This window comes from Nannospalax galili, unplaced genomic scaffold (assembly GCF_000622305.1).
Source record: "Nannospalax galili isolate Female #2095 unplaced genomic scaffold, S.galili_v1.0 scaffold330, whole genome shotgun sequence".
Lineage (NCBI taxonomy): Eukaryota > Metazoa > Chordata > Mammalia > Rodentia > Spalacidae > Nannospalax > Nannospalax galili.
Window position 1 is genome coordinate 66,203 of NW_008329640.1, and position 12,835 is coordinate 79,037.

The 12,835-nt window shown below is 37.5% G+C and overlaps 1 protein-coding gene across 13 annotated transcripts in view; it reads right to left on the reverse strand.

Annotated features, from left to right (window-relative positions):
* Positions 1-6,726: 6,726 nt before the first annotated feature.
* Nrxn3 (neurexin 3) overlaps positions 6,727-12,835 on the reverse strand; it is a 1,763,451-nt gene continuing 1,757,342 nt past the window's right edge. For 8 of the 13 annotated variants that reach the window (XR_003850606.1, XR_003850607.1, XR_003850608.1 and 5 more), the window contains one exon: positions 7,506-10,174. Coding sequence is in view for 9 of the 13 variants with exons in the window: in XM_017799828.2 (XP_017655317.1) it covers positions 9,249-10,174 (926 nt within the window). In the remaining 4 variants the exon portion in view is untranslated. Of the gene's footprint in view, positions 10,175-12,835 lie in introns of all 13 variants that reach the window. The other 5 variants (XM_029566897.1, XM_008839702.2, XM_008839698.2 and 2 more) reach the window with 2 other exon arrangements.

Below are 12,835 nucleotides of genomic sequence, written 5' to 3' on the forward strand. Positions count from 1 at the left end.
ATGCTTTTTGATGTTCTCTGCTGGGTCTCCAAAGATTCAATTACACGGAATGAAATGAAAAAATAAAAATAAAATAAGTAAAATGGGCCAAACAACTAAGAACAGTGTAGGAATGAAAAAGGTGTTAACTTACCAAAGTTATATTTCATTCTGTTCCATGAAACCAAGTAGAAAGATTTATGATGGCTCAGTCCATGCATTCTTCCTAACACATACCTTAACTATGATAGAGAAGAATGTATCACCAAAAGGACAACCTACGCATTTTTCTTTTTGATTCTTTTCTCATAGTGCTCAGGAAAAATTCTATATCAAAAGGAGGTGAATGAGAACAAATAAAAGAAAATGACCAATGTCAACAAAAAACAGGAGAACATTAAAAAACACACTTGAATGTGCTTAATGAGTCTCTTAAGTAAATGTGTGTAAATTCAGTGTTGCAAACACTATTGAAAATACGTGAATTTAACTATTGAAACACATGAGAAGACTGATGCCCATATTGCTATAAATAGAAGTGAATGTTTCTTATTTTCTGCACATGTAAATTAATTATTCCACTTTACCCTCTTCCCTGAGGAAACACATACATTCTAAAACACAATGTCATATTTTACAGAAGGCATCACACCTATATAATCTATAGACTGCTTTTTATTCATTTCGAAAGGTAACTGAGAAGTTAAATTGAATACGAATCAGGTGAACAACTCTTTCAGTTTTCAGACAACCTCATTAAATGATGATGAGTCTAGTTAGGAGTTAATCTCGTTCTTCATGTTGTCATTGGACAAAGAAATGGAATCCTGTCATTTCTATTGTCCTTCATAAAGAATGAACGTTCACAAAAGCAAACACAGTGAAAAGAAATAAGGTCCAGAAACCCAGAAATAATTCTCTTCTGAATGTTTCTTTTTTGTTTGTTTTTCTTCAACAAGTAGCATTAAAAGATAGTTTTTCAATGGAAGGTAACTATAGATAAAATAAGATGACCAGCATAGGAACAAATACTGAAAGTAAATGATGGATAAATGGGAAATTGTTCCACTAACCTCTGTTTGGGGGGATATTTGAAAATTTCCACAATAAAATGTTAAAAGCAAAATCCAGATAATTACACAGGATTCAGGGCTGCCTGGAACCATCTTGCCTTCTTTTTATAAAAAAATATTTTATTTATTGTTTTTATTTTATGAGTGTATTGTTTGCATGAAGGTAGGTGACATGTATTGTGCAATGCCCATGGAGGTCAAAGGTGGGCATCAGAGTCCCTGGAACTGGATTTCCAGACAGTTGTTAGCTGCCAGATAGGTGCTGGGAATTGAACCCGGGTACCCTACAAGAGCAGCCAGTGCTCTTAACTGCTGAGCCTTCTCTCCAGCCCTGTATCTTGCTTTCTTAGTACTTGACTGGCCAGCTCCCTTGAGGGAACCTAAAATACCAGAACTGGGAACCCAGAGAAAGGGTGGAAAACTCTGGATGTACAGCATCCCAGGGCCCCAGCCAAGGGGAACCTGAGAAGCAGAGAACTGGTGGCATTGAAGGGAAAACTGCTGCTGAGGGGCGAATGAATTGTGTATTCTCTTGCAAATGAAGAAATCAAGGAAATATACAAAGTGACTGTACAATGTCTATATTTTTATTGAACTTTTTTGTACTGGCTTGCCCCAACTGTAGCAGCTGATTTGGGTTTTTCCTGAATCAGGTAACAACACCAAATTGTAATAATGCACAATATTTGTTAAGATTTGTTATGTGTCAGGCATATGCTAAACATTTACATGGATTTTCCATTTAATCTTTCCCAACACAAGCATATGATAGGTATAATGTAAATATAGACATGAACTGATGTCTTAAGTGGGATAATGATCTAAAATGCCAGCCATAGCAATATGATTCTAGAACTTACTTCCATAAGCCCTAAAAAATATTTCAAGCCCCCTCGAGACTTACATTATTCATTTAATAGACCTTATACTATGGTTCCTTTGCTGCTCTTGTTTTAATGGCTTAAATTATACAAGCCCATTCTTCCCCTGTTCTGGCCCCCTACTCGTATGATACTATTCTACTCTGTGGTTTAGTTTCTTTGGATTCATTTGTTTGTGCTATCACTTCAGCAACGTTAGAGTTGCTTCTGAACTCCTTGACTCCCTTGGCTTTTTGAAATTGTCACTTGACCAATCCCTAACACTATACATACCATAAAGTTCATTTGTTCAAATACTAATTCCAAATGTTACTATGTTTTGACATAGGGTTTTCAGGAGGTCATCAGGATTGGACACTATCTGATAGTGCTAATGGCTTTGTACAGAGAGAAAGATGGATGTTTCTCTCTCAGCACACACGTGGCAATCAAATGCTATGTGGGCACAAAGTGTATCACAGCAAACCGTGACTGTCTACAAGCCAAGAAGACGGATCTTAGAAGACCTTGACATTGGGCTTTCAGCCTCCAGAACTGTGAGAAATTTAATTAAAGCCAATCAGACTATGGTATATTGGTATGGTGGCCTGAGCAGATGAATGACTATAGCATCCTATTAACCTGTTCTTTTTTTCTTATTTTTATCTTATGTGTATGAGTGCTTTGCCTGCATGGATGTAAGTGCACCATGTATGTGCAATACCTTCAGAGGCCATAGAGGGCATTGGATCCCCTGGAAGTGGACTTACAGACTGTTGTGAGCCACCATGTGGGTGCTGGGAACTGAACCTGGGTCTTCTGAAAGAGCAGCCAATGCTCTTTACTGCTGAGCCATCTCTCTAGCCTTGTATCATCCTGTTCTTGAAGTTCTATTTCAAGTGTTCCTGGAGAATACAAAAAAATGGCTTGCTTCTCTAGAGGAAGCATTATACATTTGAAGAGGTTCTAAATTAAGAACTACACAATTGAATTTCCTGTCATGATTCAGCTGCTTAACTCTCTATGTGACCTCAGAGCAGTCATTTAAGTTTTTCAGTCTATATTTTTTGTAGTATATTAAATCAGAAAGTGTCTGTCATCAATATTTCATATTAAAACACAGCACAGTCATAAATATCTGCCATTCATGCTGTATAATGGCAGCTGACTCACTTCTGGTGCCTGAAAGTCGTTTCATTGGCTGCCTGCTTCTTGGAGCTGTAAGTAGGCTTCTACAATGTGTCCACAACACTGCTCCTAAGGCAGCCTTGCTCCACAATTTATTTAAAACTTTTAGACTCTTTTCCTATATTTCCCTCAACTCCAGTCATCTTAGCAATATTTCAAATTCTGGTTGCTATCTCTTCCATTTGTACATCCAAAGGGCATCTTACTGCCCTTTCTTCAAAGTGTTACATCTACATGGAACGTCAATCTCGCCACTCTTCTTCCAGGTTTACTTAGGATAGATTAATGATTAACTTCTTCAAACATGCCCATGTCTTCTGGATTCAGTGACATACTGGCCCTTGACCTTCAGAATTTCTCAAGACATTCTCCCATTCTTTTCTTCCCTTCCATTGACAAGTTCCTAGATCTTAGTAGTCATATCTTCTCCTGATGACTTTTTTATAATCTATTTTCCATCAAAATTATGGATTTAATCTTTCATTAACATTTTGATGGCAACAGCCTATAACACTTACCAGTACTTCAAGGTATCCCTTACAAGCCATTACTCCCTTAAGTAATGTTTCTTTAATCCCCAAAGAACTTAGTCACTTAGTCTCTTTTTTGTCAGCTTACTTATATTCACTGTGGTTTAATTATTGGAGCATTCTTTTTAGATTATTAGCTCTTTAATATCCTCAATTGCAAGTACACTAATTATTTAGTAAATGGTCAACAAATGCACTAATTAGCCAGATGATTTCAGTATAATGTAGAGTTTGATTTTACTGGGACAGATAAAGTGCTTGGGGGACAGGGGGTAGAGTTCAAATTTTGAAGAAAGTAAAGAGTATCTAGGCTTGTGCAAGAAATAAAGGGGCTACAAGCCTAATTGGCATTTTCTGCCTTCAATGAAACAAAGTAATATCAGGCTCTAGTGGATTGTTTGGCATGGCACAAAGTATTTGGAAAATGTTTGTTGAATTACCAATAGTATGAATGCTAAAATTGTTCCTTGATGTATACTGCATAGTAAGAATTAGAAACTTCATGAAAAGAAACCAAATATAGAATTTAAAAGGCAACGATGATTCTGTAATTTTGGGAGAGCAGAAGACTGCCTTTGAAGCACAGAATTCATTATTATTTCAATCTTCCGTATGGGCTCTGCACCTAAGAAGATGGTTAAAGTTAAGGATGTTAGAGAACTCTGCACAAAATCGGTGGGAGACTCAAAGGGGGCTCAAAGTGTCAATAAATATATGTAATTTCAACTGTAGAGGAATAAAGGCAATTGTGAGTTTAGGTTACAGAGTGAAATGATTTCTGCACAGATGTCTAACCAGCATCTTTTCTTTGGACTTTTAGAAGGAATTGTGGCTTCTTTTTTTTTTTTTTTTTTTTTCTATACTAATAACAGAACTTTTAAAAAAATTTAGCTACTATTACTTTAGGGTTATAGACCAGGCAATGACCTCAGGGTTTCTAGTCATGTCAGATCATTTAATCCTACAACAGTGTAAGAGGTGGGGTTATCTTTATACTTTCTTGGAAGCAGCTAGAATCACAACATGGAATACTCAAGGTGTCAGAGCTGACAGAGGTCAGGCCTGGGATCAAGGGGCAGAGCCGAATGAAGTCTTCCTATCCCAAAACCCAGGGCCAAATTCAAGCACATTGGAAAGGGAACACTATAATCTCAATTTCCTCATGAAAACTTCTTTCATGAGGAAGTTGAGATTAAGATGTACTTGGATCAATGTGTTTCAGCAAAGGCCATTTCAGCCTTCATAGACTCTGATCCATTATCTACTGTCTGGAAACTTCTCTTCAAGGTTTAGCTGTTAAACTTTTAAACTTTAACATTTTCCCAAATCTGTCCTCACATAATTAACTCTGACTTCTAGTCACTTGCCTAAAATATTGTGTCAGACAGACTTGAATGACAGAATGTCAGTGATATATGTTAATTAGCTACATTCATGCTTTTCAATTATACCCTGCAAGCTGTGGGCATGACTTGGCTATATTGTTTGATAATTGCTAAATAAATTCATTTATAGGATAGCATTTATGGTATAGAATATCTAATGCTAGAAGGAAGCTATTATATAGGAAGTAAGACTCAAAGCAAATAGTAACACAAAAGACTTTATATTAAGAATCCTCTCTGGAGATGGAGAGATGGTTCAGTGGTTAAGAGCACTCTGACTGCTCTTGCAGAAGACCTGGGTTCGATTCCCAGCAACATGGTGGCTATCAACCATCCATAACTCCAGTTCTAGAGTATCCGACACCCTCTTCTGACTTCTGCAGGCATTGCACTCATATACATGAAGTAAAAATGTTAATAGAAGAATCTTCTCTGTATCTAACACATCTAACACAGTTAAAGAGACCATATTATCTTAGGTGTTTTTTTTCCTACAAAAAACCTACCTTGCAAGGCTAACTCATTGAGATTTAATATTTTATTTTACTTCTTTTGAGGAAAAAAAAAAACTTCTCAGAGAGGGTGTATCATTCAACCAAATGTAGTCAGTAGTCCATACAACTAACTCCACCTGACTTTTTTGTCCCTGTCCTGTTCACTGACTTTCAAGCTAGCCTGGCTTGAATATGACCATGATGTGAAATATGTTAGTCAAGTTCCCCTGAAGCTCTTTAATGTCTTTGTTCCCTCATCTCTGAAGTGAAGAAAACACTTCAAAATACTATCTATTTCTCAGGGATTAAACATATTACATAGATCAAAGCAATAGAGCACCTGGTGTATCATAGACATTGATAAATCATTTCATTACTTCAAGTAAATGATCTGAGATAATAACTATGAAAAGAACTTTGCATAATTTGGCATCACTGACCCTGATTTGTCCCTCATTCCCAAGAGAATCAATAGTACATCCATCACATTAATGAAATCTGAATATATGTAAAGCTACATTTTCAAAATCCCAATGTCTTGAAAATCAGATAGAGGACAGCTGTTTAGTTAAATATAAATTTCTGACTCCCGGTGAAAAACATAGGGTACCACAGTGATTACCCAGCTGGCAAAGTAAAGCATATGTTTAGGGATCCAGAGATATGAAAAAAGTACAAGCTCTAGCTAGGTATGAAGGATCTGATAAACAGAAGCTCCAGAAAGAAATTTAAAATTCAAGCACTCTTTGAAGTTTTGTTTTAGGATTCAGACCCCCCCTCCCCCAGTAAGGTGGAAAGCTTGGAAAAAAAGATATCTAAAGTATTCTATATTTAAGGCTGCATATGAACATAATTCTTGACTACTGTTCAAAGTTTTTTGGGTTATAGAAAACAGTAAAAAGGTATTAAATATTGTTAATAACATACTGTCCAACAATCTTTTTCAGAACACACTGCTTCCACTATCTTACCTTTTCAGAACACAAGTTTTCCTCTTGGTTAGTCTGTGACGGCAGTCAAAACAAGAATGCTACAGTTATAGTGAAGAATAATGCCATACATATGCCACTTTATACTATGTAATTAGTAACTGGTCAGAGTGTTCTTTATCATAGGAAAGTGGTCCTAGCTTGCTTGACTTTTAATAAAATAAGACCTACTTAGCTGTAGTGCAAGATGTTTCCCAAATGTTAAAAAAATTGCATCATCAGACAAGGTTTTGGGAAGAACATTTTATTGCTAAGCATATCCTTGAACGAAAATGCAAATATGAAATAAAAGAGAAAAGTAAAAAGAAAAAAGCAGCAACATCACAACATCATAAAATAAATTCCTTTAGGGCTTGCTAATGAAAGAACAGGAGTATGAAGAAAGCTCACATACAGAATGCACGTGTTCCCATAAAATTGTCCAAATAGAAACTTATACTAAAAGGAATATAAAGAATGTGTTTTTACTCAAATAAAAGTATGTAAAGAAAGAAAGAAAGTAGGAGATCAGTTCACAAGACCTCAAGACTCCAAGAACAGCAATCTTTTACAAACATCAAGATATAATCAGCTTCATATAGGCTGGGCCATTTATCTAAAATCGTGCTTTGATATCTTTTTATAGTCCTGTCTTTGCAATGACAACAAAAATAAAGAAAACCCTTAACACATTGAAATCTCAGATACGGAGGAATACCTCTTTCCATCCACATTAGTGAAGGGTACCATTGTTTTAGATTGCACCTTTTGCCCCATGTCTTTAAGATATATTTTTTTTCCAAAGTCAAATACTCATGCAACTTACAAAGACCAGCAGGAGTAGATTTCTAAACCTAAACAGCTGATTGATTTTCATCTGTACAAAAGAAATTGTATTTGTCTGACCCGCCAGAGGACAAACTCCATTTCTATGCAAACATTTGTCTTGCTTTGTCTTCTTGCTTTCTGAATAGTTATGGCCACAAAACCAGTTTACTAGTACTCTGTACATTGTTTCCTCTTTACAAAAAGAAGACAAAAAGACAACTTTGGAATACAAACCAAACAAACTTAAATCAGCAAATAGAAAGGAAACAACAGTTTTTAAAGCAGTATATACATAGGTGACTAAGGAATTATACCAGCAAAAATGTAGTAAAATATGTAAACAAAATCTGAGAAGTTTTTTGTTGTTGTTTAAATTCTCTTTGACACAGTTAACTGTGACAAAATGAAAACTCACACTTTCTTCACATTTTAAGGTTTACTTTTTTGTTGTTTTGTTATTTTCTTTTAAAATAACGTTCTCATTCCACTTCGAGACTTTAACAGAGTTCTGTGTCAGTCATCCCATCAAACATACCATGATAAATATATCTGTATATATATTTATTTATATATATTATACTATTAAATTCCTTTTTGTGTGTGTCACAGCAGCTTTATTCATTCATTTATTTGTTTTTAAAAAAGATGGGTGAAGGAAGAGGCAACAAGATGAAAAGTTAGTTATTCACATCAGGCTACAAAATTAAACCAGTATGGAAATGGAAACCATTATGTTGGGGGCGGGGAAAGAACTATGTATTTCACATTTGCTTCATGACTTGGCTTGTGTGACCTTTTGTGGTTGCATTACAAGTTGGGAACTCCCCTACTGTCTGTGTTGATTATTTAACAGACATTAGTATTGTCTTTTCTTTTTTTGTTTGCATGCATTTCAATCAATTGAAGATCCAGCCCACCCCCATTCCTTTCCCTAGGAAAGGTTCCGTTTGTATTTGTGGGGCTAATCTTTCCCCTTTCACACAATTTGGGTTAATGGACAGAAACAATATTTGTTAAGTAAAACCAGTAGCTCTGATAAAACCAGCCCAAAACCAATGTGTTCAAGGTTTTGGGTGGCAAACACTGGAATTATGTCTTGGGGGACTAGCTTTTCAAATCAATATTATCAACTGTCACATGGGTTCATCAAAGCGTTAGGAAACAAACAACAGATTCTAGAGACACCACAACCTGATTCATGGAGTGAATGCCATGCTAGCTTTGAAGTTCATATGGCAAGAGTCTCTCGTACATTTTGTTGTCTGAGTTTTTTCTCTCTTCTTCCTATGTTCAGTCATTGTCAAAAAATAAACAAAAACTCAAAAGCCATGTTCCCCTTAGAACTTGAAAAGTTACACACACGCTGGCCAGAACCAGGTAAGGGTGTTTCTGGTTTTTTGTTTTTGTTTTGTATTGTATTGTTTTTGTGTTTTTTAAAGCATTTTTCTTTTCTAGTTTTTTTGTTTGTTTTTATTTTTTACATAATTAAACCAAAAAAACCCAAAAACCAAAAAACAAACCAACATTGTTACAATCAAGCTTCACAAACATCATTACAGACTCACTTGGAATTATGGAACAAATGAGTCAGAGTCCTCTACCCTTTGAAAAAAGGCCCTGGAGACTACGAGAAACTTCCAAGTTCATGTACTTGGCAGAGCCATTGGCTTGCTCCAGGGTGCTAAGTGTGTGCTTTATAATACAGCAGGGCAGAGAGAACTTGCTGTCTCTGGCCATGACTGCTACCTTTGCAGCATGGCTGAAATTTACAGGGAGATACACCATCATATGTGTCCTTTTAAAATGGTTTTCCCCATCATAGTCATGGTATACCCCATCTCATAGTTAGAACACTTCTGACATCTGTTAAATCTCATTGCCAAAGTTCAGGTATGTGTATATAAATAATTCTGTTTTAAATTCGCGTCTGATCAGTACTATGTTTACACATAATATTCTTTGTCCTTGTTTTTCTGTTTCTTGTGGCCGCTCTTTGAGCTCGCTTGCTTCTCCTTCATGAGCGTGCCATTGCTCTGGGCCGAGTTGCTGATGTAGTTCCGCGTCTCGTCCACTTGATAGGACCCCTCGTCCCTGTTCCTGTACTTGTACATGGCGTACAGGAGGATCAAGATGCAGAGGGCGGCAGCAGCCACAATGCCGACGACCATCCCTGTTGTACTGCTGGACTCCCGGATCACCTCTGAGGCCCCCGGAACCCGTCTGATTCCCGGCTCCGTGGGGTTTGCTGTGGGCACATTACGGAACATGGGGGAAGTAATTAGTGGGTTCTTCAGTTTGGTGCTGTCTAGCTCATAGGCAGTGGGCAACGGAAGCAAGACTATATCAGGCTGGGGTTTGAGATCACGGTTATTCATTTTGCCAGCTGGCAATTTGGGCACCATCCCAGACGAGGAGGAAGCTGTGAAGCGGATCAGCTCAGGGGACAAAGATGTGGTAGTAGTCCTACTAGTTTCCGAGACTTTGTTAGGTCTAAAGTCCTTGGATTCCCACTTGGGCGCATGTGCTTTGTAGCCACCTTCGAAGATTGAAGTGGAAAGACTCTTATCTGTTACCAAGGAGAAGGTGGTGTAAAAATCTTCATCATCAGTAGGGGGCAGGTTAGAGTCAAAGGTTTCCCCTGAGCCATACCCAGATATCACCAAGCCATCATCATCACAACCTTCGCTGCCTTGGTCCGACAAGCAAGGTAACCCCGCCTCAGAGGTCATGGACAGGGAATCTTTGGTGGTCTCAATAATGGTGAGGAGGGGGCGGAAGGTAGGGGGGAGTGTAATGGAGGGTACACGAGTAGCAATAGCAGGGGTAGCTAAAGGGTCTTCTACAAGAAGAGGGATAACTAATTCACCTCCTGGGATTGAAAAGAAAAGAGAAAAACAGAATTAGTACAATCATAAACACAGTTCATAGGCACTCTAATGAATGCTGAGCAGAGGTTAGGCCTCTGAAATTGCTGTAAACTGACCCAAATTCCCGTATGGTTCTTTTCTGACTATAGCCGTATTCATTCAGAGGTTGATTTAGAGTCAATATTTCACCTCTGGCCACCCAAACTTGGAACCCTGAGATAGGAGGCTTAGATTTTAAAGATACTCTCAAGTAATTATATTGATAGAATTCAAATATGCTGTTTCCAGGATTTGCTTATGAGATGATGACTTTCAAATAATGATGCTCTTAGAAACACTATCAAGACTGAGTGTGTGGGTGCATGCACATACATTATGAGTTTTGCCTATAACATTTCTCTATTGACATCTTGGGTTTCTGTTTAATGGCTCTCACGAGAATGAAAATGATCTATTCTTTATTAGTAAGACCAAGATCAAGTTCAAAGAACATGAAAGACTTCTCCCACTTCTTAGTGGCTGTCCTCATTTCCAACTAGCTAAGTGACAGGGCAAATAACATGTTTATAAAGTTCATTTGACAAATACATTTAAACTAAGTTTTTCCAGAAACTCCTTTGATTCTTAAAATGTCAACTTGCCTTGCATTGGTATAAGATGTGTTTATGTACAGCTTTTATGCAATATGCAGTATATGCTGAGTTGGAAGCTAGATTTTAAAAATACCCAGCGTAGATATCCATGAGTGGCTGGAAATTTACTGTTAGATTCACAACTGTTGACTTAGCAAAGGAAATTTTGAAATAAGTGATTTCTCACTAGAGAGGCAAATGCATACTGGCTTACCCAAAGACCCTTGTTATTACATTCATGAACACGTGGACTAAGGAAAGAAAGTTCAGAATAGTTTATTAAAACACGTTGCCTTGCAAATCACAGATACAACAAATATGTTGCAAGGGAAATTTCTCATTTAACTGTAAGACCAAGATTTTTCACCAATGTCAGCAAAACAAACAAGATTTCTTTTGCATCTCTTTTCAATGTTGATATCCAAGCCAGAGAATAATCTCGAGAATTTGTGACTCGTGTTCCTTCATGGCATTTATTCCTGAAAAGCATTTTTTCCAACCATAACTTAAAAACAGAAATTATTTTAAACGATAAAGGCTCTTTTCAGATTCTGTGGAGAGATACCTGAGTGAGGTTGCAGGTGAAATATCCTTCAGTAACCTGGCCACTTGCAGGTGAAGATCTGGGACAGGACAGTCAGCAGCAACCCCGGAGTAAAGAGAATTCTTTGCTTTAATTCACTTTGAGGGGAAAGGTTTCTGAGCTGAGGAGGGTCTCTGAGCTTAAAGGAGAGGAACCTGGGAACTTAGTGCATTTGAGAAGGTACTAGATAGAATACAAGGTGTGTCTGATCCCCTCTACAAGGGCAGCCTCTCTGATCTAACAAAAGCATCTACCAGGAATGGCATAATTTCACTCCCCAGTTAGAAAGTTGAGATGCCAATACAATACCATAGATGGGCTCTTTCTAGGCTGAGTTTAATGCCTTAATGTGTACTGCTGTTGGCAATTAATTATTTAACTGAGATGGGATGGCCAGTGTTAGAGTATCTGTTAACCAACAGAATCACTGCTCAGGTGCCCCTATCTATCAGTGACAAGGCCAGACAGGGATTTGCAGCAGCTCAATACTGCAGAGTTGGAACATTACAGGGGGGGGCAAATCTTTGACTTTATAGTCTGCCAAGGTTCTTCCTGTAAAGATTCATTCTTAGAACTCTTACATTCAGCATGCCGTGTCATGTATTTTTAAACATTTCCTGAGGTTCAGCATTATTGCATCTACTCTGTCCACTTTTCAGGTATGCTAAATGGAAGGTCAGGGTGCACACACATCAAAAGTCTTTGGCCACCTCCTGGTCTAGCCAGTATCTGTGTTATCCAATTAGAAACTGAGTTGGTCAGGGAGATGATAGTATAAATTTTATACATCATCCAGAAAGGAATGGACAACAGAGATTTGCATGGTTTTCTCTAACCTGACTTAATTTTATGAGGGGAGGTAAAATAAGAATCTTACTGAGAATCTCAAGGCAGTCTGTACTCTAAACTCAAGTTTCTATTCTAATGTTCAGAGTTTGAAATGTTGAGCAAAATGATCTTTGCAGATTTGCCAGTGGACCAGCATGCCTATTTTTCTACATTGTGAACATATATAATTCATATACCTAGCGACTTAGTTAATACATAATTTAGACAATTTTGCTAGTTTTTGTAAATGGGATTTGGAGTGCAATTCCCTAAAGATAAGCTAGTTCTAAAAACGGCTCCTGAACAAAGTATTTTCCTATTTTTCTGGTGGTGGGGTAGGGACTCACATGGTACGTTCAAAGTGGGCTGAGAAGAGAGCAGTGTTTGAACAAAGGCTAGCAGCTTTGACAGAGACGAGATTTTACTTTACTTCCCATTAGAGAAAAGGACTGGATTTTTAAAAATTAAATAAAATTGCTTAATCTTCTCTCTCTCTCTCTCTCTCTCTCTCTCTCTCTCTCTCTCTCTCTCTCCCTGTCTAACCCTCCTGCTATGGTTTCCTCATTTAAAATGTCCCCATTTTCCTCATTTCTCCATTTATAATACTAGTCTCTCATGGT